The following is a 25,971-nucleotide window of genomic DNA, read 5'->3' as shown; positions in this document are numbered from 1 at the left end:
TTTGGTCCTTAGACAGAGGACTTTTACAAATTTGCTAGCTACCTTGCAATACATGCATACCTTTCAGAGCAGAGCCCATATCCTGGCCTTCCTTCCAAAGAACCTCAGTGTGGCAAACAACAAGTGATAAAGCAAACAACAACAACAACAACAACAACAACAACAACAACAACAACAACAACAACAACACCTCCGAAGCGTATTCAAAACAATTCCAGACTGGGAAAGATCTCAACTTTTCTGTGGGCAGGCTTTCTGCATTGCACAGGGGTTGGACTAGATGACCCCTGGGGTACCTCCCAACTCTATAATTCTATGATTCTGTGAACTTAAAAGGTTCATCGAAAGAGGAAGATCTAATATGTTTAATATGTAATGGGAGGGAATTCCAAAGCGGAGGTGAGACGGCACCGAAAGTCCTGATTCCTACATTTTGCAGAAAGACCTTCTGAAAAGACAGAATCTGCAGGAGGCTCTCACCTGCAGAGCACAGTAATCAACCAGGTTTGTGACAGTCTCAGGTATCCTGGTCCCAGGCTGTATAGGCCTTTATACACCAAAACCAGCACCTTGAACTTACCCCAGTAGCTAATTGGCAGCCAGTGAAAGTCTTTCAATAGAGGCGGTACATGTTGCTGATATCCTGCCCCAAGGAGCAGCTGAGCTGCTGCATTTTGCACCAGCTGTAGCTTCTGGACCAGCCTCAAGGGCAGCCCCAGGTAGAGTGCATTGGGGTCAAGATGGTACCCTGCAGCAGCCCAGAGCACAACTGCCAGGAGGCCAAAAGACAAACACACAATGCTATTCTCTGATACAGACCCTGCAGGTGGGGTCCGAGCCACTGCAAAATAGTGCTTCCCATACCCATCTCACTAAGGCAGCTCAAAAGGATACCATGGATAATGGTGTCAAGTGTAACAGGGTCACATTCTCCCTGTCCTTCTCCCAATAAATGTGGCCAAGCCCAATTCAGTCCCATAACCAGGCCTGAACCCCTGTTGAAATGCATCAAGTTTCACCCAAGAGCACCTGCAATTGGTATATCCCCACGCTTTCAGTTGTGACTGGGTGGCAGTTGTCACAACTCAGTGGGTCCAGAGTGGGCTTTTCAGGTACGGTTGGGATCACTGCTTTTTTCCAGGATCACTCCCTCCCACAAGGATGTGTTGACCACAGCTTAGATCCATTTGGTCATACTTTAGTTGTAAGTAGCTTTGGGCTGCCTTGAGCAAGCTAAAGCGACTACAAACTGTAATGGTGTAGGTAGCTTACTCACGAGTAAGCAGCTCCAAACCCCGTGCTTGGTTTTTACAGGGTTTTATTATACAGTGGTATCTCTACTTAAGAATTTAATGCGTTCCGAACGCACATTCGAAAGTCAAAAAAAGGTGTAAGTCGAATCCCCTAGAAATGCATTGGGAGAAAAAAATCGTAAGTCGAAGCAACCCTATCTAAAAATTCGTAAGTAGAAAAAATCCTATCTAAACAGCATCCAAGATGGCAGGCGGAGCTCCATTCGTAAGTAGAAACATTCATAAGTCGAGTCATTCGTAAGTAGAGGTACCACTGTATACATATGTACAAGACAGAGCATCGAAAAGCATGACCGTCCTAATCCGATTCAGAATCCGGAATTGCCTCCCTTCGTGATTTCCGCCAGCATAACCCCTGGGGCACCCTGAACCTCCTCCGTTGGTCCCTCCTCTTCCCCCCCCCTCCTCTGCTGGGGTGAGAGTGCTGGTGTAGCACCCTCCCCACTAGAGCTGCTCAGTTGAGGGACCAGCGCTGTGGCTCTTGGAGCCTCCTCCTCTTGAGTGCTTGGGTCCGCCCTCTGCAACTCTCCCTCCGGAGCTCCCATCTTCCCATCATGCCTAAGAGTCTGCATCTCCTCCTGAGCCTCAGTCCCACCTTCCAGAGGAAGCTGTCAGGCGCTAGGTGCTGGGCAAACAAAAGAAAAAAAGTGAACAAGTAATAGTCCCTTGGCAAGCTTTAATGAGCCAGGAGGGGCATATTGCTGGCTGCATTGTTGCAAGGACCTCATCCACTGATACTGACCCCAGCAGGCACTACACTGAGCAATTCACTAGAGACTGCAGCAATCATAAATGGCAGGCATGCAAGCCTGTGCTCTCCATTCAGGGTTTGCAATGATTCTGGAGACCTGTAAAAGTCACCTACCCTTGGTTTGTGCCCCATTCGTTCCTGATGCAAAGGTGTTTATGCACTGGATCCTTCATGTAACCTTCGTAGCAAAGGCACTCGCCTGGAAGCAGAAGAAGAAACAAGAGAGGGAAAATAATGAATGAACTGTATGGCTATCTAGGAAAGAGAACTTGGTATTCCAGTGGACCTCATCAACTCAAGTGTGTAGCAGCAGTGGAAAACAACCCATTTCATGCCAGGAATTTTTCGGAAAGATGACCAGTATCGTAATACTTTTATGCAAGTCTTCAGCTGCTTTTGGAGTACTGGGTACTGTTATGACCCCCTCATCTTTTTAAAAAATAAGAAAAAGAGGATATTACAGAGTGGGGAAGGCATAGTAAATGGCAAGGAAAACTATCAAGCAGCTGGAGCAGACTCTCCACCCAAAAAAAGGCATGAGGGCCCTTTTTTATTGCAACTCCCCCGTCACTAGTTCAATAGCTAGATCACTATTCTCCTGCTACGAAGGAAAAATGACCATGACAAGGAGTACACAGGGCCTCCAACTGAGACTCCATAAGCCAGCAGTGGGGAACCACAAGCCCATGGGGGGGGGAATGTAGCCCTCCAGGCTTGCTCTCCCTCCTAAGGCCACACCCCCTTATTAGACCTGCTCCGTGCCCTTCAGGAGTTATTGTGCCTGGCTGAAATGTGGCAATGTCTCTTGCTTGCCTGGGAGGTGGAGAGATGTGTGTACAGAAAGCTCTTTGTCTTCTGTACTTGTTGCTCCGCACAGTTATGCCTCTGCCTCTGCGCACCCACCCCCAGCAGCAAGCACATGCCCCAGAAGGTTGCCCGTGAGGAAATCCTCCTCACCCCTACCCTAAACTGGGTGGCACAGGTTGCTAAATGGGGATCCAGGACTCTCGCTTACTGTAGCCCTTCGTTCCACAAGCTACTCGGGGCTGACAACTGCTTCCAAAATGCATCAACAAATATATTTACTCAGGCACACCTCTCAGATTCTAAAAGGTGCATTGTAAGACTTTCCTTCCTGATTATCTCTAAGATAGGTCTATATCAGAAACCAGCTTTTCATCTCCAGGCATGTTTCTTTTCTGAGAAATATCATCCCAGCTTGAGTATATGGTACCCTCTGTATTTTTTATTCCCATCAATGAAGCAGATGAGAAAAACGATAGTCGTTCATCCCGTTATTCTTTAAGTTGTGTGATTTGAAACAAGCAATGAAGCAGGCATAAAATGTGTACACTAAATACCTCGTCACCAAAACTCCCCCTTTCCTTTCAAAAGCCTCAGTGTTAGATGCAAAATCAGATGCTTAAAAGGAGGTGGATGTCAAAGAGCCCTGTGAAAAATTGTTTCTTTACAAAAGCAGACCAATTTCTTGCCTAACGTGTTTTGAGCATATCATACCCTTTGTGAGATGTGGCTGTCACTTCTTGTCCCTTGAATAATAAGTTCCTTTATCTTTTGGCAGAGCACTTTCTCAACTGCTTCTGCAAACAAATTAACTATTTTCTACAGCATCTTTTGATGCTCACCTCCTTTATTTGGTTTAAAGATTGCTGCTGTCCTCCTTTTTTCCTGTTCTCTTTACTTCTCCCAGCTCAATGAGCAAGGAAAAGCCAGACAAGCTGCAACAAAGGTTTACAGAGGTGGGAGATAAGAGGGCAGGAATATTCAGGGCGAGGCCAGTGCTAGGTTCAGCCCTCCACTCCATCTGTTACCCACTGATAAACTATCTACTAGGATAAGCATTAAAAAAGTGAAAAGTGTCTTCTTCCACTGGGCTGGTAAGTTTTTCAAACAAAAGGAAATAAAGGCTTGGGTTGCACCCATGAGTGTCAAAATGTCCTGGGCCGGCCCTGGTTGCTGGAACAAGGGAGAGGGAGAGACAGGTGGAAGAAACCAGGTGCAAGTTTTTCTCCGGACTGTAGGCGCAGCTCTTATACTGAAGCCTCTGCCTAAAGACATGCTTGGAGGCAACATTTTCCTGGATGCCCTCAGTTTGGAACACTGCTCTTGTTCACACAGTGATGTGGTAAAGGCATTCTGCACACACTCAGAGGTACCTTTCTTCCTATTTTTAAGGAGTTCACTCCACTTTTTGCAGGCATGGTCTGTGCCTTAAAGCTCCGTGTCCAAGCACAAAAATTTTTTTAGCTCTGGAGCTTTCCCTGTGAAAACCTGCTCTTTAAAGCTCAATTGGAGCAAACCGATTGATGTTTGCTCCAACTGAGCACGAGAGAGGGGTTTTGGGGAAAACACTCTGGGGCAAAACAAACAAACAAACCCCAAGATCTGACATGGAGCTTTTAAGAGCGAACGTGTGCCTGGAAAGAGTGGTGCAAAAGGCAAGTGTGGGTAAGTCCGTAAAGGGTCTGTAGTGTCATTCCCAACAGCTTCTGTCTTGGGGATGCAACAAATGAAGCAGGAGAAGCTGGCATGTGACTAACAGAGCAAAGAACCAGGCACTGGCCTGCGTGTGTGGAAGATCTTGTGGCTCAGACTGGGTCTGGTTCAAGCAACCAGTGCTAACTTTTCGGCAACCCACCAAGATCTTCACAGCACCCGAGTCGGGTTGCAGCCAAATGAACAAAAGCCTCAACAGAAGCTCTTCTCTTTTGTTTAAAGAAAAACATTGTGGGTTGTTTTTTTTCAGAGCACTGACAAAAATCTGTGAATTTGGAAAAGACCCCCCCTAGGAGGATGCTTGATGCTCTCTGTCTCAGAGGCCTGCTAGGGTTGGCAGCTGCCATGGCAGATGGCTGTGAATAAATGGAACGCCAACTCTGTAGTGGAATGCAGGGACGGGCAATTGAGTCATGGTTGCAAAGGGAAGAAGAATAGGGAGTGAGTGCAAAAGATGCTTGAGAGCAAGGAGGGCTGCCTGCTCTCCTGAGGGGGGTAGGGGTGTGTGGAAAGACATAAATTTGTTCCATTAGCATTTAGGTACCAAACTCACCTTTCCCCAAGCAAAAGATGGCTCTCCTTCAAAACGCACAGTACTCTGGCTTTAACAATATAACTCTCCAGCCATGCAGGGTGGCAGCTTATTTTATTTATGAATGAACATAGTTGTATGCTGCTATCCATTAAGAAAGACATCAAAACTTTTCACAATAAACACATATACAATAAAAAATATTTAATTGTGCTTATATTAAGAAATGCATGTATTAGCAAAAGTACATGCAAAAATGGCTATATTAGTGAAGAGAATATACAACAATGTGTCCTTTAGGGAAAGTTTGCTTATGAAAATATGTATACTAAGCAAAATTGCACATGTAAAATGCACATAAAATGCATATGAATTTTCATGCAGACTTTAAAAAAAATTGCAAATCTAAGAAAAAAATGGGGCAAACTAAATATTGGGAAAAATAAGAAAATGAGAGGTTCATTCATCCTTGCCTCAGATTCAGCTCTTTGGAATTACAAGGAGGAACCTGGAACACTCGAGAGATTTGTGGTTGTTTTAATGATCTCAAGTTTCTCTCTCTCCCAATTTAGCACATTTTGCATATATTAATAAAGTTTGAGACCCAATCTCCAGCATTTCCAGCTAAAGTATCTCTGGCAAAAGGTGCTGAGGATTTTAAAGAGCTGTTGCCAAGCAAATTTGACAGTATTAGGTTGGATGGACAGATTCAGTAGATGGTCAGATTCAGTAGAAGGCAGATTTGTACATCTCTTTGAGTTTTGTTGTCACTATGTAGGCGGAATCGAGGGAGAAGCAGCCTCGTTGAAAGGAATTTACAGCCAACGTTTGTTTGGCAGCCTGTGGAACTTGGCAAAGGTCTCCCAGTTCTCTCTGGTACTTATAGACAAGTTCCCTCAATCCTCCAGCTATAGAAGCACAGGGAGAGAGATACAGGTGCATGCAGACACAGGCCCATCTTCGCACAGCACCCACCTACCAGTTTCAGGGTCACACTCATGTTCACAGGGGTCCAGAAGCCGTCGAGCGCAGAGGTCCAATGCCCAGGGCCCACTGGAGTTTTGCTGGGAGAAAAGAATCACCTGGGCCGGGTTTAGCCAGTCACTGGCATCCAACTGGCTGCCTTCTAGCAAGATAAAACGACTTCCTAGAAAGAAAATAAAAGGTGTTATTAAGAGTAATTGTTATTATTATTAAGCAGATGTTGACTCATTAAACAAGTAATGCAATAAATAAAAGAATGCAACAAATAAATAAATGATTTTGAGAGGGGCGTTTTCATATGTGAGGTTTAAATCTGCTGTGAGTCTCTCTCTCTCTATCTTGCAATCCAACCCTGATGAAGATTAATGCCAAGAAGAAAGCAAGAGAGATTAATAGCGTGAATGAACATTCCAGGCAACACAGGTTCAAACCCAAGAATGATTCTTGGGCACCCTTTGGTGGCCAAGAGACAAAGAAGGCTGGGCTCCTCCTGCACATTGGGGAAGAGGGGATTTCATTAGGTGTAGCTTTTCACCTGGCCAACTGAAATAAATGCAAGACGACCTGGAGGAACTAGAATAAGGGGAGGTAACTCCGTCAATCACGAAAGCATAGAAGGAAGTTAGTTACCATGGGAATAATCACAGGAGCGAACTGGGATCCTCAAGTCAAAACCCATTTGTGAGGGACAGGGGATATCGCGAAGTCCCTCCCCTCCTGAGTTCAAGCCAATCCCCGAGCACAGGGGGAAGCAGAGAGAGTTCCGATTCCAGTGGGGAAGCAGGAAGTCGTGTCCGAGGCTCAGGCAGGGTAGAGGAGCCAGGGTCCCAGGTGGGACAGGAAGGGGCGAATAAGGGCGGGAGACCCATCCCCCCAACTCCGGAATTACGCAGAAAGAGGAGGGGAAAGAGGATGGGTCTGCCAAAGCTTTTGTGTTGGAGAAAGACGCGCCAAAAGCCATTAGGAGGTTCTGAAACCGACTGACCACATCACTCCGTGTAAATAGCAATGACTTAAGCACTGTAAATACGCAGCACCAATAAAAGAATAAAATGCAGAGCTGCGTAGCGTCGTTACTCTGAAGTAGTCCGCTCCGGCCACTGTGACAGCAACCTCCTAATCCTTTTTGGGCTACTTTGGAGTTGCCGGGATGAGCGTGTCAGAGGCGGAGAGATGGCGGCAGATCGCGGAGCAAGCCCAGCAAGAACTGCAGCAGCTGTCGCTGCAGGCGCAGGGGGAATTGAAGGCAGCTAAAGAAGAGACTAAGAAGGTCCAGGACGACCGGCTACAACTTGCGGAACAGGTGAGAGCGCTACAGGAAAGAGAGCAGGAATTAAGGGCGGTGGCGGTAGACCTCCAAAACAAGCTGGATGCAGAGAAAAACAAGGCGGGAGGGGCACCCCAAGTCCAAGTGCTGCCAGGAAGGAGAGCCGGGACGCTAGTAAGCAAGTTTAATGGAGACCCGAAGGAATATCAGGGCTTTGAGACTGAGATTGTGTATGCTCTTGAGCTGCACCACGATGAGTTCCCTGATGATGAGCACAGGGTAGCGTTTATTGTGGAGCACCTTACCGGCGGCAGCCAGGGAGTGGCTAAGACCGTTAATTGCAACAAAGAATCCTTGCATGAAGAATGTCAAACTATTTCTAGAAGGTTTGAAAACGATGTATTCGTCCGATAGTCATATGGACCAGACTAAGGAGGAACTTCACAATTTACGCCAAGGAAATATGACAGTTCGCGCGTATTGGGCGAAATTCACCATGCTGGTGCACAGATTGGGGTGGGAACTAGAGTCACCCCCAATGCAAGCGGCGTTCTACTTGGGGTTGCATGAGGAGGTGAAGGATGAGCTCTCGAGAGGTCCAAAGCCCAGTAATATGGATCAGCTGAGCAAAGCGGCTCTGGCGGTGGGGGTGAGACAGGAATCCCGGTGGAGCGACAAGCAAGCAACGCGCGCAAAGCGGGCTTGGTTCCCACGGTCGCAGGAGAAGCCACCCCCCCAACAACCCTTTCAAGCCACGCCTGGGGCCAGTCAGGACCAGGAACCCATGCAGATTGATAGCGCGCGCGCGCGGGCTTTTCAAACCGCAGCGGCGCCAAGACGCAAGGAGGGAAGGGGTGGGAATTGCTTTCTCTGCAACTCCCCCCAGCATCTCGTCAGAGACTGCCCACATTGCAGGGAGTGGCAAGGAAAGGCGGGAACGGTTGTGCCCTCCCCCACTGACGCAGCACCACAGCAGGGAAACGGGAAAGCCTGGCTGCAGGAGACAAGGGGCAGCAGCCAGGCACAGTCAGCAGACAACAGCCCCAGCCCACCCACCCGCACAGAGAGGAGCAGAGCCAGCCCACCCCTCCCAGAGCAGGAGTGGTTCTAGAAGTGACGCTCACGCTCCCAAATGGCTATCCCCTGACAGTCCTCGCCTTAATTGACAGTGGGGCGTCAGCGAACTTCTTCTCGAGGAACTTTGCAGAACAGCACCAGATCCAGCTTCTGCAGCTGGATTTTCCTCTGCACGTGGCGACCATTGACGGCAGAGAGCTGCTGGGAGGGGCCATCACTCATCAAACCCCCCCCATGAAAATGACGGTGGGAAGGCACTCAGAGACACTGGCATTCAACGTCACCACCATCTCAGACCCCCCCATCGTCTTGGGCATGAGCTGGCTGGCGCGCCACGACCCCTCCATCAGTTGGCACCAGAGATGCATCACTTTTGGATCGGACTTTTGCCTGGAACATTGCATGCAGCACCAACCAGGGGAGGGGCCTCCGATAGCCACGGTGGCCACCATGCACGTCAAAGGGGGTGAGGCGATACCCAAGCCGTACTGGGACCTGCAGGAGGTCTTCAGCGAAGCGGAGTCCGACCACCTACCCCCACACAGGCCTTTTGACTGCCAGATCAACCTGGTGCCAGGGGCAACTATACCCCCAGCCAAGCTGTACGCCATGTCAGACCAGGAACTGGAGGATCTGCGCGCTTTCATCGACAAGAACCTCAAGCGGGGGTTCATCAGAGAAAGCAAGGCAGCAGGGGGCAGCCCGGTCTTCTGGGTGGACAAGAAAGACACGCAACAGCGCCGTCTGGTGGTGGATTTTAGACGACTGAATTCAGTGACAGAGCCAGTGGCTTTCCCCATGCCCAGAGTGGATGATCTCCTGACAGCGGCACGCAGGGGCAAGATTTTCACCAAGCTAGACCTGAGGGGGGCGTACAACTTGATCAGGATCCGGGAAGGCGATGAATGGAAAACCACGATGTTCACGCCTCTGGGCTCTTTTGAATATCTGGTGATGCCCTTCGGGTTGCAAGGGGGCTCAGCATGCTTCCAGGCCTTCATGCACCACGTCCTGGGGTCCCTCCTCTTCAGGAAATGCTTGGTCTTCCTGGATGACATCCTTATTTACTCCAATGACCCAGTGCAGCATGTGAAAGATGTCAGGGAGGTGTTGCAGCGCCTGAAGGAGAACCACCTGTATGTGAAGCTGGAGAAGTGCAAGTTTCACACCAAGGAGGTGGACTTCCTGGGCTACAAGCTGTCAGACAAGGGGCTGGCGATGGACAAGGACAAGGTGCAGGCCATCCTGGACTGGCACAGCCCCAGGACGCGCAAAGATGCCCAACGCCTACTAGGCTTCGCCAACTTCTACAGGAAGTTCATCAAGAACTTCTCTCGCGTTACGGCTCCCATCACTGACTGCCTGAGAGGCAAGCAGAAGTTCAGGTGGACACCAGAGGCGCAAGCAGCGTTCGAAAGCCTCAAGAGGGTGTTCGCCTCAGACCAGAACCTGTTCCACGTGGTTCAGGACGCGCCCCTACGCGTGGAGACAGATGCTTCTGATAAAGCTGTGGGCGCCATTTTGTTGCAACTGGACGCCAACAGAGAGTGGAGACCCTGTGCCTTCTTCTCCAGGAAGTTGACCCAGCCAGAGCGAAACTACACGGTGTTTGATCGGGAACTTCTTGCGATCCACGCTGCGTTCCAGCACTGGAGACACTTCCTGGTGGGCGCCAAGCACCCCATCCAAGTGTGCACGGACCACAAAAACCTGGAGTTCTGGAGAACTGCCAGGGTGCTCAACCAGCGGCAGATACGGTGGGCAGAGTTCTTCTCGAACTTCAACTTCTCCATACACTACATCCCGGGAGAGCAGAATGTCAGGGCGGATGCCCTCTCCCGCAAGCCAGAGTACATGGAGGAGGAGGCGCCACCGGCACCCAGGCACATTTTCCCCCCGTCAGCATGGTCCTGCGGAGCAGCAGTGGTGAGCGAGGCAGAACTCACAGCACTGACGGCAGCGGATGAATTTGCCAACCGCATCTTCAGAGAACTGAGAGGGGGGGGGAGCAGGCAAAAGACTTTGCAGAACGCAGGGGGCTGCTTTTCTACAAAGGTGCACTGTACCTGCCCACCACCCAGCTTAGACGTACGGTCCTCAAGCAGATGCACGACAACCCAACGGCGGGTCATTTTGGGAGGGACAAAACCACTCACCTAGTCATGAGACACTTCTGGTGGCCAGGGGTGAGGGAAGATGTTCGAGACTATGTAAGGGGCTGTGACACCTGCCAGCGGGCAAAGGTGGTCAGAGCAGCGCCACCGGGATTGCTGGAGCCCTTAGCCACGCCACACAGGCCGTGGGAAGTGGTATCCATGGACTTCATCACAGATCTGCCTTCTTCCAGGGGCAAGACCGCAGTGTTGGTGGTGGTGGACCTCATGTCCAAAATGTGCCATTTTATACCGTGTGCCAGGGCGGTCTCTGCAGAAGAGACAGCCAAACTGTTTGTGGATCACGTATTCAGACTGCATGGATTACCCTTAAGGGTTATTTCGGATCGTGGCCGCCAATTTGTTTCCAGGTTCTGGCGGCGGCTCATGAACCTCCTGCAGGTGGAGGTCAGCTTGTCGACGGCTAGACACCCGCAGACCAATGGACAGGCGGAGAGGGTCAACGCCATTCTGCAGCAGTACCTGAGATGTTACGTCAGCCAGAGGCAAACGGACTGGGTGGATCGCCTGCCACTGGCAGAATTTGCCTACAACAATGCGGTGCACGTCTCCACAGGGGTGTCGCCCTTTAAGGCCAATTACGGGCGTGACCTCAGATCTTTCCCAGAGAGGGAGGGGGAGGAGGAGGAGGAAGGCCCACAGGCTGAGGATTGGGCAGAGGAACTGGAGACGGTGCACCAGCAGCTCAGAGAACACTTGGAGAGAGCCAAGGAAGCGTACAAGAGGGGGGCAGATCGCCACAGGCGACCGGGGGAGGTCATTAGGGTGGGGGACAAAGTTTGGTTGTCCTCGGAGGGCCTTCCCATCAGAGGGCGATGCAAAAAGCTGGCGCCCAGAAGGTTGGGCCCCTTCACGGTCACGCAACAGGTCAACCCGGTGGCATACAGGCTGGCACTGCCAGAGGACATGAGGGTGCACCCAGTGTTTCATAGATCGCTGCTGTCGCCGTACAGGGAAAGCAGCAGGCTCCGAGACAGCGAACAAACCCCTGAGGGAGGGGGGGAGAGGGAAGGCAGGGAGCAACTCAATGAGGCCACAGCCATCCTGGATTCAAGGTGGGGGGTGGGGGGACTGGAGTACCTCATGGCATGGGAGGATGCTCCACCGTCCCAGAATGAATGGGTCCCAGCCACTCAGATACAGGAGGAATTCCTGGTAGAAGAATTTCACGCCCTCTTTCCCCATAGACCCAAGCCCTGGCACATGGAAAGGGAGGGGGAGGGGGAGGAAGCACGGGAGAGCAGTTCACCATGGCGCTGGGAAGCGGAGTTTGAGGAACCAGAGGATGAGGTATGGGTGTCACCGAGATCCACCCAGTCAGAGGAAGGAGCAGATTGGCAGAACATTTTTACCCCCACCAGCTCTGACGCCACAGACTTTTTGGGATTCCCGTCCTCCCAGGCGGAAGGGGGGGGGCTTGCAGGACTGGGGGGAGGTGTTCACACCAACGGGCTCGGAAAGCACTGAGTTCTTAGGCTTCCAGTCGTCACCGACACCTGGGGGGGACCTGGGGAGGGGTGAAGGAGAGCTTGGGAGGGGGGTGGATGTGAGGGACAGGGGATATCGCGAAGTCCCTCCCCTCCTGAGTTCAAGCCAATCCCCGAGCACAGGGGGAAGCAGAGAGAGTTCCGATTCCAGTGGGGAAGCAGGAAGTCGTGTCCGAGGCTCAGGCAGGGTAGAGGAGCCAGGGTCCCAGGTGGGACAGGAAGGGGCGAATAAGGGCGGGAGACCCATCCCCCCAACTCCGGAATTACGCAGAAAGAGGAGGGGAAAGAGGATGGGTCTGCCAAAGCTTTTGTGTTGGAGAAAGACGCGCCAAAAGCCATTAGGAGGTTCTGAAACCGACTGACCACATCACTCCGTGTAAATAGCAATGACTTAAGCACTGTAAATACGCAGCACCAATAAAAGAATAAAATGCAGAGCTGCGTAGCGTCGTTACTCTGAAGTAGTCCGCTCCGGCCACTGTGACACCATTCATGTCCCAACTCTCCCACTGACGATTTTCTTCTCACAAGCCAGCTTCTATAAATCTGATCACTCCACTGGTTGCTACCTGCCTGTTGTGCTTCTCTGGGCAGCCTCCAGCCAGCCAGATCACTGCTCTTTGAAAGCTGCCCTCTCCCACATTGGTCCTGCTCCTTTTATCTACAGACCATTCCACTTCAGACTGCAGGTGGGGCTGACATGACTGGGTGTGTTTCTCAGCAAGAACTCCCAGCAACGCATTGAAAAGTAGCTAGCCTGGGGAAAGGGTTCTAACCTAACATTCTACCAAAAATCCAGTGTCATATGGGAAGGGACTGGTTTCTTTTGCATCGGATGAACCTTCAGTTATGTGAGATACACCCACAACAGTATGGCCCCGAGGCGGTCCTGACACCTCCGTTACTGCATCACCGACTACTGTCGCGTTGGTGCTGGGTTCCTAAGCTAAACCCCTTTTCGGCTGTTCATTTATAAGCTTACTTATGTGTGGCATGTGTTGCCATGCCTTTTTTCCACTCTAGCCATCTGTCAGCAGAAGGTGAGGGGGCCTAGGCTTGGCAAAGGTGCAAGCACCCAGTTCAGTATTTTCAGGGAGAACATTTGTTCCTACAGGCTGGGAAGCTGGAACCAGCATTTAAAATATGGGGGTCTATGACCAACAAGCTGCATTTTCTCAGCACAAAAGCAATCTGGGCTGTTCCTGTCCTTCTGCTTATACTGAACAAGCTACCTTTTCTCAAATCCTGGCCCACAATGAGGGCTGTGCTACACACAGAGGGCATCAGAGGCAAATTCTCCTCGGTGCTCAGCTCCCACATTAGAATACCCAGCATTTTATACAGCTGTTTGAAGCATTCAAAGTTTCGCTTATAGTATCTCAGTAATCCTTACAATAATGCTGTAAAGTCAGTTGCTGCTGGGTCCTGCCGAGATGCAGAGTTTATCATCTAAGAACAGGGATTGTCAGCCTGGTCCCTACCACCCACTAGTGGGCATTTCAGGATTCTAGGTGGGCGGTGGGCGTTCTACGCACAAGCTGACTCCTCCTTCCATCGAGCGCTGGTGGGCGGTAAGGAAATTTTACCATCAAGAAAGATGCATTAGTGGGCGGTAGGTATAAAAAGGTTGACTACCCTGATCTAAGAACTTCTAATGAGATCAACACGTGTGTGTATACATGCATGTAAGCATATATGTAGGAATATACATATTTTATTTAAACCTCGCCCTCCTGAGGAATTGACGCTTGTGTTCAATGGGTATGCAATACCCTGTGAGATAGCTTAGGCTGGGAAACAGTGAATTGCCCAAGGCCACCCATTGGCCTTGAAGCTCCACCCAACCCTTAAGGGTTCTGCCTAATGGTCATGCCTTGCTAGTCCATGCCCTGGCTCAGAAAATGGTGGCACTACAGTGGAACCTCTGCTGCAAACGTGATCCATGCAGGAGGCATGTTTGCAACCCAAAGGGCTACGTCTGCACACATGCATGATGCGATTCAGCACTTCTGCCATGCACAAGCGCCGAAACCCGGAAGTAATCCGTTCCGGTACTTCCAGGTTCAGCGCGTCCGTAACCTGAAAACGCGCAACCCGCAGCGATCGCAACCCAAGGTATGACTGTACAGGAAGGGAGGGACTTTGCCCAACAGAGTTTCTAACATATTGCTGGGGCACAAATTTATTCTCCTCTACCCTTGTCATCCCACAGCAACGCCAAGGGGGGTTGAAGGACACAAGCATCAAATTGGACAAGCACCAATTGACATCTAGGTATCTAAATAGCAGATATCAAAACTGTCACACTGGTTGTGTTCCTGCTGCTACTATTAACAGCTCTCCTTTCCTGGAACACAACAACTGTTAAGAGTATGGTAGGGGAACATCCTCTTTGCTTTAAGGCTATATGGACCCTCCGAGTGCATTCCACAAATAATCTCAAATGATCAGATTAATTTCCCTGAAGTTCCCCTGTGGGTCCTGGCATGCAGCAATGTCTTCATCCACGTGCACCAGGGCAAGGTAGCTGTATTTTTGCTGACGTGTACCAAGGATGCTATGTACTTACCTCAAGTCAGGAGACAGGAGGCCTCTGAATGCCGGTTCCTGGGTTTCACAACTACGGAGAGTGTTGTTGTGCTCACATCCTGCTTGCAGGCTTCCAAAAGGCACCTAGCTGGCCACGATGTGAACAGAATGTCAGACCACATGGGGCTCCTTATGTTCATATGGCCCTCGGACTACCCTTCCCGCTTGCCTTATTTACTTTATTAAGGCAGCGATGATAGCAAAGAGGTCTCCATTCACAGCCTGAAAGTCTCAACAGGACCTTGGCCACATATGTTCCTGTGCAAACATGTCTGAATCTTTATTATTTGTAATTACCACACTGGAATACCCCAGTCTGGTTCTGGCACTATGGTGGTATACTGGCTAATTGTAATGATTAGCCTGGCCCTGATGGGAGGGCATAGAGAGCCAATAGATTTTGCAGCAGAAGTTATTGGGTTAGAAGTTAGTAGTGAAATGCTCAGGGTGGAGTTTCAATGGCTTCTGCATGCTGACACAGAAATACCAGGTTTCAAGTAGGCCAACTTAGTCAATGGGATATCATCAAGGCCCATGCATACACAGTTTATGAAACTTATCGTAAGTATCACCGCGCAATGGGGTGAGCTCCCGTTGCTCTGTCCCAGTTCCTGCCAACCTAGCAGTTCAATAGCATCATACCTGCCAAGTTCCTCTCTGAAAAATAAGGGACCGGACCGAAATTAGCATACCGGAAGTAGCGCGATAGCCATTTTGGAACTGGGCGGAGCATGCTCAGAAGTGACTTTTGCTGCTGTTGTGCCCAGTTCCAAAATGGCTGCCGCACCAAAAGTCACTTCTGAGCATGCTCCGCCCAGTTCCAAAATGGCCGTCGTGCCAGAATAAACCGGGGAAAAACAAAAAAAATCTGTTTTTTTGGCTGGGGACAGCTGGAAACACGGGGGTTTCCCAGGGAAAACGCGAGACTTGGCAGCTATGAATAGCATACCAGAACAAGTAGATAAATTGGTTTCGCCGTCAGGAACGTAAATGGCGTTTCCGTGCGCTCTGGTTTCTGTCATGGTGTTCTGTTGCACCAGAAGCAGTTTAGTTATGTTAGCCACATGACCAGGAAAGCTGTCTATGGGCAAATGCCAGCTCCCTCAGCCTGAAAGCGAAATGAGCGCCACATCCCATAGTTGCCTTTGACAGGACCTAACCATCCAGGGGTCCTTTTACTTATCCAGAAGGAAGTGAAACAGGGTGACAGAGTGCTGGCTCACCATCAGCAATGAGGTGCTCCGGAACGTGCAATGTTATCTTGACCACAAGCGGGCAGTTGACGTGGGAGGAGCAGACCAGGCCAAGGACGCAGCTGGTGATGCTGATGAGGGTCAGGGTAGTCTTGCTAACAGGACTCCTTGGTGAACCTACTAAAATGCCAAAGGAAAGGAGAGATGAAAATCAAGTCACCGTGACAGTATAGACCCAGAGATAACACTCAGAGCTACATGAATAAAAACAGGAGACGAGCCTGGGGATCATGGCAAAAGCAGCTGCATGTAATTAACATTTCTTCCTTCCTTTGTTTAACTAGACAAGGTTAGAGAGAGAACTTGCACAGCCTCTGATCTGAACTGGATGTCAGGGACAGATGAGGAAGAGTGGGGGAAGCCCCCCACCCGAGAGCTACTCGGGGAGGACACAGAAGATGATGGCTTAGACTCAAGATCATGGCGGTGGGACACTGAGCAGCCGTCTAGGAAAGGGATGAGCTGGCAGGTACAAGAAGCAGTGGGGTTGAGCGATCAAGGGTGCCAGACTTTAAGGAGACATCTGAAGGCAGCCCTGTTTAGGGAAGCTTTTAATGTTTAATAGATTATTGTATTTTAATGTCTGCTATTATTATTTGCTCACACTGTACAGACACAGAGAGGAGTCAGAAGTTGCCCGTGCTACCCAGCAGCAGGCCAGTCCCAGTTCTGCTGACTCTCCTCCCCCTCTGACACCCCACTCAAGGAGAGTCCTGCATGTTGCTAGAGAAGGAGCTTGCCCTCTCAACCCAGCCTTCATCTGCTTGGGAGGGATCCAGAGTGAAAGGCTCAGAGGGGGAAGGGCGGAGCTAGTGGTCATTAACTGCCATTGACTGCCATTCTCCAGCAGACTTGTCTTGTTATGTTATTGCAGTGATCTCCTGGTGCCCCTCTCCTGGGTTTCAGGTAAGACCACCCATTCATCCTGTGGACCACAAGTAGCCTAGTTTTGTACTGTCTGTGGTGAACTAACTGTCTGCTCCTGAACCAGTAGATGGTGCGCAAGTTAGCAAGGGAAGGGACTGGAAAGAAAGAAAGAAAGAAAGAAAGAAAGAAAGAAAGAAAGAAAGAAAGAAAGAAAGAAAGAAAGAAAGAAAGAAAGAAGGTTCCAAGGATTTGGGTGTGGAAAACAGCATCTAATGCACAACCTTTGCCTTACCATTTGCCTCATATGTGATGCTCTAGGAAAGGAGATGGGTAATTTCCAAAAGTAGTGTCAGCTAAGAGTACCCTAAACTGTATTGATGAACATCAAGGATGGAGACGGTCAAGGTCTCTGGGGTAATTAATGGCACGCCACAGGGTGCTCCACACAGCCTGTGTGCTCCCTGCAAAGTGGATCTATCACTGTCTCAGAGACGCGCTCTTGAGTGGCAGCCTCTCTCCAAGTCCCCTGGGCATCGAGGCATCCTGCCATCCAGTATCTCTGAAAGTCGGTATGATGTCCCAGCAGGGCAGAGGAAACGTTTCGATAGGCGGGAAGGGTTGGTACAATAAAACCTGAAGCTTCCGACAAACACTCATGTTTATCAGCTTTCGATGCCATGCCCCAGGCCTTGTGAGATATGAGCAGTGTAAACTATCTGTGAGTTTTAGCCCCTGTTTGAAGGCTCACTTTTATAACAAAAACTGAAAATAGCTGTTCTAATTAAAAAATATATATAGTTGGAATAGTTTAGTTTCCAAGCAAATGAGTAAAAAAAGATAACTTTTGAAATAAATAAATTAAATTAGCCAACTGCTTCTGGCTCTATCTGTAAGCTAAGCTGAGAGCTAGATTCTCCCTAGAAACTCACATCACACCCAGCCAAAGCAAAGCACAAGCACAAGTGCCAATACCTGCATTTGCTCACATGCAGACCTTGCAGTTCTTGCTTCTCTCATTCCTCTCTTTACCACTACCCTTGCCTCACCCCCGGATGTTTCTCCTACTGCCAACAGCGAGACTCTACTCCTCAGTGCAAGCACAGGCACTGCAATGATGCTGTTTAAAGGATCATGTGCCTGCTTGGCACACCATCATGCCATGGGGGTCTGTAGAATATCCCTCCTGGAGACACAAGTTCTGTGTGCCTTTGGCTCTGCTGGTTCACATCTCCTACTGGCTAGAGAAACTTTGCTGATCAATCTCCCAGGCTGCCATCTCAGTTCTGCTTGTGAATGGTTAATTATCCCTTCTAGGTGGCTGGCTTTATTCTTGTTCAAAATCATGTCGCTCCTCTTTATTATTTGCTCGCTGTCTTCTGTTATCACATCATACAATTATGAAAGAAAAGCTTGCACAGTTTATAATTGTCTGCATGGATTTTTGTGCCACCTGTACTTGGATTTCATAGTATTCACAAAACTTTTGTTCCTCCAGTTTTAGCTTGCTGTGCTCTCACTGTCTCCTTGGCTGCAGCAGAGCTATAAGAAAATACTCTTATGTCCCTAATATTTAAATGTCTACCTTTCTTCTTTAAACCTCCTCTTTTCCCTGGTTATCATAATCTTTCTTGGTTAGTACAGGTTTTGTTCTGTTTTCATTCTTTACTCAGCACAGACATATTCCTCTTTGCCTGGTCCCTTTCTGCCCCCCCTCCGATTTCCTCCCCCCTCCTGCTCCTTTTTGTTGGTGTCTCACTGCATTATAAGCACATGGGAGAACTTTTCTGAATTTGGGTTTACTCTGATGCACCGAGTACATGTCAGACACTAGAAATAACAACTGAAAGTGATTATAATAGCAGTGACTGCCCTGCTCCCCACTCCCACTCCCACAGCAAGCCTAATAGCCGAATGGATGCCTGAACTGGAATCCTCCACATACAAACTCAAAACTTAGCCTCTATACTTCATTGGCTCTGTCATTAGTACTCAGATGAGGCCAATCAAATTTAGTGCATGGCCGGTTGAGGTATCACGCTAATGGTTACATCAGCAGATACGATAATATGATTTTGGGGGCCATTTATGATCATGCCACATTTTCTGGACAGCTGAAGTATTAGCCGGGGGCCAATGTTAGTGGCAAATTGACAGCAGTTTCAGAGAGAGATTCAAACTGCCCTGGTATTTTCCAGGGTCTGGTTTTGCAGCTCTCAAGATAACCACTTGTTGGGAACTGAGGACACAGATGTTGGCTTTCTGCCCAGGCAACGCTTTCCAACCCAACAAGCTGCGCATGTTGTGCCATCATGCACCATCACTTCTTCCCCAAAACGGGTCCAGTTCTGAAAGGGCAGCTTGGCATCCAGATGGACAACAGCTAACTGCCACCCAACAAGGGCTGGGAACCTTCTGGGCCAAATTAACCCAATCAGCTGCTGCCTTGCTCACAAAAATGTATATTTCTGCTTTCAGCAATGTCGGGAGAAGATCAGCAGGGAAGCCACTGCAAGAAAAAGAAGCTTTGAATTAAAGCCACTTTGACAGCAAAAAGTGATTGTTTATGATTTGCTACGTCGTTTTCTTTTTCAAAGGCACCTAATAACATGTATGTTAACATTTCTTCGTCTATTAGGAAGCCGGCCACAACTGCAAAGAACAACTGGGACCCCATTTGACAAAGGCAGGTTTAATCCTCAAAAGCACTTATACCTCTGGCCAAAACATTTAGAGGTCATTTGCATAAACGATTACAGGAGCATAGCTACAAGGTATGTGTACCAAATGCACAAATCCTGTTCCTTTAAAAGGGGGGCAGGGGGGGTGAGCTGTCTAACTTGCTAAAGCTGCTATAGGTACCGTAATTGTGAGGTACAGAAACACCCAGAATGTGCATTGCAAAATAACATTTTGGAGCATCTCTTCTGCCATGAGCATGCCGGGTAGCTTTAGACAAGCTAGACTCCTTTAGGCTTAACTCATTATCTTCAAATTATAGGAATGATAAAATGCTGGTCTAAATTGATCTTAGCTGCCAAGTTATCCCTTTTTTTTAAGGGAAATTCCCTTATGCTGAATAGGCTTCCTCGCGAGAAAAGGGAAAACTTGGCAGCTATGAAATTGATGATTATAACAGAATAACTACGGTAAGTACTAGCAATCTTGAATAGATTCACAAGAAGCTAGCTGGGAATTCTCCGCCTAGCCAAAATGCAGAAAACTTGTAATATTGTTATGTACAGTACTGGATATATACACCACACCTTCTCCCAAGGAGCCCAGGCAGGGAGGCAAACACACCAATACTTATGCAATTAAAACTTCTAGAAACAGTTTAAAGCAACTTTCTAAAAAGCAATTATTTGCTCTCAAACTAACAATTTCAGGGTTGAAAGGGACACAACTTTCAGCCAGCCAATGCCTGGGTAAACAGGAACATCTATGAATTTCTTCTAAATGTTAATAGCGAGAGAGATCGACGCACCACACTCACTAGGGAGGGCATTCCTCAAATGAGGGACTGTTTCTGAGAAGCCAATGGCATAGGTCACAACCATTTGGGACAACCACCAACATGGCCTCCCCAACTGATCCTAAAGCTTGGGATTGGATGGTTGATACTGGGGAAGGCCAGGAAGAGGCAGTGTAAACTGCTCCCATCACTCGTGGCTCAGAACAACAGTTCTGGTCAGATTCACCCAGCCTTTTTTTATTTTATTTTATTTTATTTAACATCACATCAAAAGGAACATAGAATAAAATTCAAAATCTTACTAATCAAAACACATATTCATAAATATACATAAGAAAGAAAAAAGAAAAAAAGAAAAAAGCGATAAAGAATAAAGAAAAAGAAAAGAAAAAAGAAAACCTCAACTAGCCTCTTTTCAACACCATGTTCATCTTTACATACTCACAATATGTTGTTATTTCATGGAGTGTACATTAACATTTTTGAGGGGTATAATATTTTTATTAATTTCCACCAAAAAACCCCAAAATCATTGCATTAAAAAAAACCCCATAAAATAAAACATTTATAACAGCTCCTTACAGAATCAATATTAAATCCACATTATGGGATTACTTGAATCCCCCGACTTCCCTCTACCCCTTCCCTTGGTTCCTTTGTATTATCTTCATTCATGCATGTCAATAAAATCTTTATATCTAATTACCTCCAAATTTAAACATTGTCTATCACATTACAAGTGTTTTTTAAAGACTATGGAAGAATGATATAAAATTTACGGCCTGTACCTTACTTAAAGAGAACTATATGAAAATGATGGGTATGGGATGCAGGTGGCGCTGTGGTCTAAACAACTGAGCCTAGGGCTTGCCGATCAGGAGGTCGGCGGTTCGAATCCCCGCGATGGGGTGAGCTCCCATTGTTTGGTCCCAGTTCCTGCCCACCTAGCAATTCGAAAGCACATCAAAGTGCAAGTAGATAAATAGGTACCGCTCCGGCGGGAAGGTAAACGGCATTTCCGTGCGCTGCTCTGGTTCACCAGAAGCGGTTTAGTCATGCTGGCCACATGACCTGGAAGCTGTCTGCAGACAAACGCTGGCTCCCTCGGCCTATAGAGCGAGATAAGCACCACAACCCCAGAGTCGTCCGCGACTGGACCTAACGGTCAGGGGTACCTTTACCTTTTTAAATTGGCAACAATGTATAAAACATGGGGAAATAAGTGTTGGAAATGTAAAGAAGTAGAAGGTGTGTTTTATCATATGTGGTGGCAATGTAAGGTTATAAAAAAGGGGGGGGGAAATGATATATAATGAATTTAAAAAGATACAAGAATTCTGGAATAAAATTTATGAGAAATTAAAAAGCATTTTAAAAATAACATTTGGGGAAAAACCAGAACTATTCTTATTGAGTATGCTGCCAGAGAATATACCAAAGGACAGGAGAAATATAATATTATACGCAGGAGCTGCAGCAAGGATTGTAATAGCTCAAAAATGGAAAGGAACGGAGGTGCCAACTGTTCAAGATTGGTTAATTAAGTTAGTAGAGTATATGAATTTAGATAAAATGACAGCAGCCATAAGAAACACACCAAAACAGAGAATACAAAAAGAGTGGAAGTTAGTGGAGGAACACCTGAAGAAAGAAGGCATAAATAATAGATTGGTAGTTTGTCTAAATTGATTTAAATATCATTTAATAGTAAGGAGAAAAAGATCCACCCGTGAGGGGTGGGAAAAGATAATATGAAGAAAACAGGGAATAGTTAGAAATGGACAGAAACGATGTATCATCAATCAGAAGTATTTTTAATTTTAGTGTTTGTTTTTGTATTTTTATTTACTAGTTTTCTTTTTCATTTCAATTCTATTTTGTGTTTAAATTTGTGTATATATAATTTGTAATTTTGCTTTTGTTTTTTTCTATGTTTATTTTGTGTTATTTTGTGTTTATGTTGTGTATGATGGTTTCTTATGTGATGTTTTTAAAAGAGAGAAATAAAGGTTTTTAAAATCAAAAATAATAATAATAATAACGAATTTTTAAAAAAGTTAAAAATAACCTTTGTTAAAAAACCAGAAGCTTTCTTATTAGGTATTACAGGAATAGATCTACCTAAAGAATACAATAATTTGTTCATGTATGCAACAACAACCGCTCGGATATTGCTAGCCCAACACTGGAAAGAAGAAGTCCCCACCGAGGAAGATTGGCAAACTAAGTTAATGGAGTTTGCGGAAACGCCTAAATTAACTGGGAAACTTAGAAATCAAGTGTTAACTGAGGTAATAGATGCGCCTGCTTGCAACATGGATGCTGCAGGGGTTTAAGGATCAGGGGTTTGCAGCATGCCTCAGCAGGAAGACTTCGCCGTCCTGCCCATGACTTACCGGGTAGCAGGTCTAGGCAACTTGTATGACCAAGCACAACCAATGGCAACAAACTATCTGCATACAGTAGCCTGGCAAAGCTGCATGCTCCGCTACTGGGGAAGGAGAGCAGGCAGAGGCATGGCTGACACCCCCCCCCTGGGGGGGCGTGGTGCACATCCCAGGGGTGTGGGGCATGCCACCTGAGGGGGTGTGGCACCCGGCGCATGCGGGGGTACACAGTGCGTGACCAGGGGGGCTGCTGCGATGGCACCCTACCGGAATAGTGCTCCTTCCACACCCCCATTCCTCCGTCAGTGCTGCCCAGGAGGAGCTTACCAAACCTATTTCAATCCAGTTTTAATCCCTGCACAAACATGGCTGTTGGGTCGCAATTTATTGATGCAGGCCTCGGATTCCTACCCGCCAGCCTCTGCCACACTGCACTGAACCTACAAAGCTAAAGGCAAAACCAGTCCCAAGGGCAAAGAGGGCAGCTTTGGGACTGCAGAGTTGACTACAGAGCCAGGGCCAGAGACTGGGGCTTCCTAGGAGAGCCTACTGGTCACCCTGTGTTACCTGTCTGCTGTCATGAGCAAAAAGCAGCAATGCTATCTTCTGGCCCGCTGCAGCAGGGCAGCAGCACCCATATCTGGCAACCATCACCCAGAGAGGAATGAACTTGGGTTTGGTCAGTGGTGTTGCTGGGGTGCAAGACAAAGGCCCCACCATCCTTGGGCTGCCTCAAACAGCAGTGCAACTGCCGCACAGAGCAGGCAGGTGGACTGCTGCAATCAGAGTGAAGGTCCAGCTAACTGGTCACTCACCAGCTTTAATTGCCCAGAGTCTCTGGACCCTTAGCTGAGCCCAGAGCCACCCTCCACAATGAAGATGGCTGGCACAAGTGTCTGGAGCTTTGCACCAACTACAGCAGCACCACCTGGTCCGTAAAGAGATAGAAAAAGAAGATACTGATACTGCTACTCTTGTCACTGTCAACTGATTGGGGTGGGGAGAGATATTGTCAAGGCAGATGTTGAGGAAGAGAAAGACTGATGGATCGATTCCCTTTTTTCTAATTCCTCCCAAAAGCTTTTTCTATAAGTTGTTGGGTGTGCTTGACAACCTATAGAAATATTGCTGGGGCAGAATCAGAAAAAGGGATCTGTTTGCTCCCTTAGCTGCTGTCTGGTAAGAAGCAAGGGGTGGGGGGAGGAGGAGAGGAGGAGAGGGGGAAAAGAATGGCTGCCCCATTCTTTGCTTTTGGGGAAACTCATTTGTTCCTTTCCCCTTTCGCCCTTACCAGGCAGCAGAGAGAGAACAAACTGATTCGCTTTTCTTTCTTTCTTTTTCACAAAACAGAATAAGGAAAGAGACCCATCAGCTCTTTTTCTGCCACTTGGGAAGACAGGGCAAAAATATTGTGGGAGGCCCCAGGCCTTGGTATCATCCTAGGGTCTGGTTGCCAAATCCCAGGTTTGAGACAGCTGGAACACACAGAGAAGCAGTTTTGAGCTGTCATTGAAGTTCACCAAAATGAAACACGAAGCAAATTTGGTGGGTGCTGCCCAGGTCAAGCATTTGTAGCAATGCTAAGGGAAGTCAAAGGAAGAAGAATCTGATTACTGAACTTTCTTGGGGGCAGTCCACAAACAACTGGATTTAAGAGGGCTCAATATGGCGGAATACTTTGGCTCCAATACTTTGGCCACCTCATGAGAAGAGAAGACTCCCTGGAAAAGACCCTGATGTTGGGAAAGATGGAGGGCACTAGGAGAAGGGGATGACAGAAGATGAGACAGTTGGACAGTGTTCTCGAAGCTACGAACATGAGTCTGACCAAGCTGCGGGAGGCAGTGGAAGACAGGAGTGCCTGGCGTGCTATGGTCCATAGGGTCACGAGGAGTCGGACACGACTAAACGACTAAACAACAATAACAACAACATGGTGGAATACCATGGGAAACAGGATTGAGTACCTGGCCTTAAAATATGTTAGTCCAAAGGAAGAGATGAGCACTCTTTAAATATTTAATGCCCCCCCCCTTTCCAGTCCTTCCATGGTTTGGTTTCTCCATAAGAACTGGCTCCTTGACACTGCAGAGTTTGCTGCCTTAGGGATCCGCAACATGCGAGCAGAGCAGACAGAGCCTAGGTTTCAGCGATCTCATCCAGACAGCTCATGCAGAGAGAAATCTATCATAGAAATGTGTTTATCAGTCTGGAAAAGATGATGGATTGTGTCGGCTCCGCTGGGCGCTCTTCTTAAAGGGGTGGGGGTGGGTGATTTAGGCTTTGCATTCTGATTTTTGCAACTACATTTTTCAGGGGCAACGCTTTCCAAAATTTCGTGTTGAGAAAACTCTTTCCACATCAGCTCATCCACCGAGGAAGGGGATGGCCAGAAGCACTCGCTTCTGTAACATGGAGTTTGGGTGGGGAGCAGAATGACAAGTGTGGAAGAAATGCCCCATTAACCACTTGCTAGCCTTGGTGGAGAGGAAGATTGCAGGGAGAAAAGATACCACGCAACCATCACAGGGGTTGGGGAAGAGCCAAGATGGTCTAGCAGTAACTGGGAAACTCTTTGCAACTAGGCATGTATTGGGTGCCATTTCCTCACCATTTAGTAATCACATGAGACACATCTGGTTGTTGTTTTTCAATAGGGAAAGAAAAGAACACCATATTTGATCCCTCCATCCTTGCTGGAGATATTTCCAGTCCATGGCACGGTCCACTCTCTCCTGTTTCCACACTAATCAGTTATTTGTAATAAAAATCTGCACCAAAGTACACAGGCAAGGTTATCCTGCCTAAAGCCACAAGGGTCCTCAGAAACATAGACATCCCCTGGCCTGGGAAGGAGTGGAAAGTTTGGGTACCACATCTCTATAGCTGAGTCAGTAGAGCATGAGGCTCTTCATTTCAGGGCTGTGAGTTCGAGCCCCACATTGGGCAAAAGATTCCTGCATTGCAGAGGGTTAGACTAGATGGCCCTTGTTGTCACTTCCAACCCTACAATTCTATGATTGTATCTCATCGAAGGACACTTCTGCCTAAATGCACAGCTTCCCTCTGCCCTCATCGTCTCCCTTCCCCTTGCTCTCTTCCTTTATCAACAGTGGAGTTAGGGGGTCGCAGGCCCTTTGCTACCTTCTTCCCTTTTTCTCACCACTTCCCTTCCCCTGCTCCCTCCCTCTGTCTCTGCCTCCTTAATCTTCCTTCTCAGCACTGCTCCTTGCTCTCCAGGCTGCCTTGCCTGCTTCCTCTTATGCTACATAGTCTTCTTTCACTTCCACCCCACTTTGCC

General features: G+C 48.0%; 1 protein-coding gene across 1 annotated transcript in view; it reads right to left on the bottom strand.

The window, feature by feature from the left end:
- Nucleotides 1-25,971, bottom strand: part of ASTN1 (astrotactin 1) — a gene marked incomplete at its 5' end in the record, with an annotated part of 207,979 nt that overhangs the window by 88,178 nt on the left and 93,830 nt on the right. Inside the window, 3 exons of the mRNA XM_035123692.2 lie at nucleotides 2,179-2,263; nucleotides 6,093-6,260; nucleotides 15,915-16,064. Coding sequence (XP_034979583.2) covers nucleotides 2,179-2,263; nucleotides 6,093-6,260; nucleotides 15,915-16,064 — 403 coding nt within the window. The remainder of the gene's footprint in view (nucleotides 1-2,178; nucleotides 2,264-6,092; nucleotides 6,261-15,914; nucleotides 16,065-25,971) is intronic.

The sequence above is a fragment of the Zootoca vivipara genome, chromosome 7, assembly GCF_963506605.1.
Source record: "Zootoca vivipara chromosome 7, rZooViv1.1, whole genome shotgun sequence".
NCBI lineage: Eukaryota > Metazoa > Chordata > Lepidosauria > Squamata > Lacertidae > Zootoca > Zootoca vivipara.
Note: the sequence above shows the minus strand (reverse complement) of the source record. Positions and strands in the feature narration are given on the sequence as shown.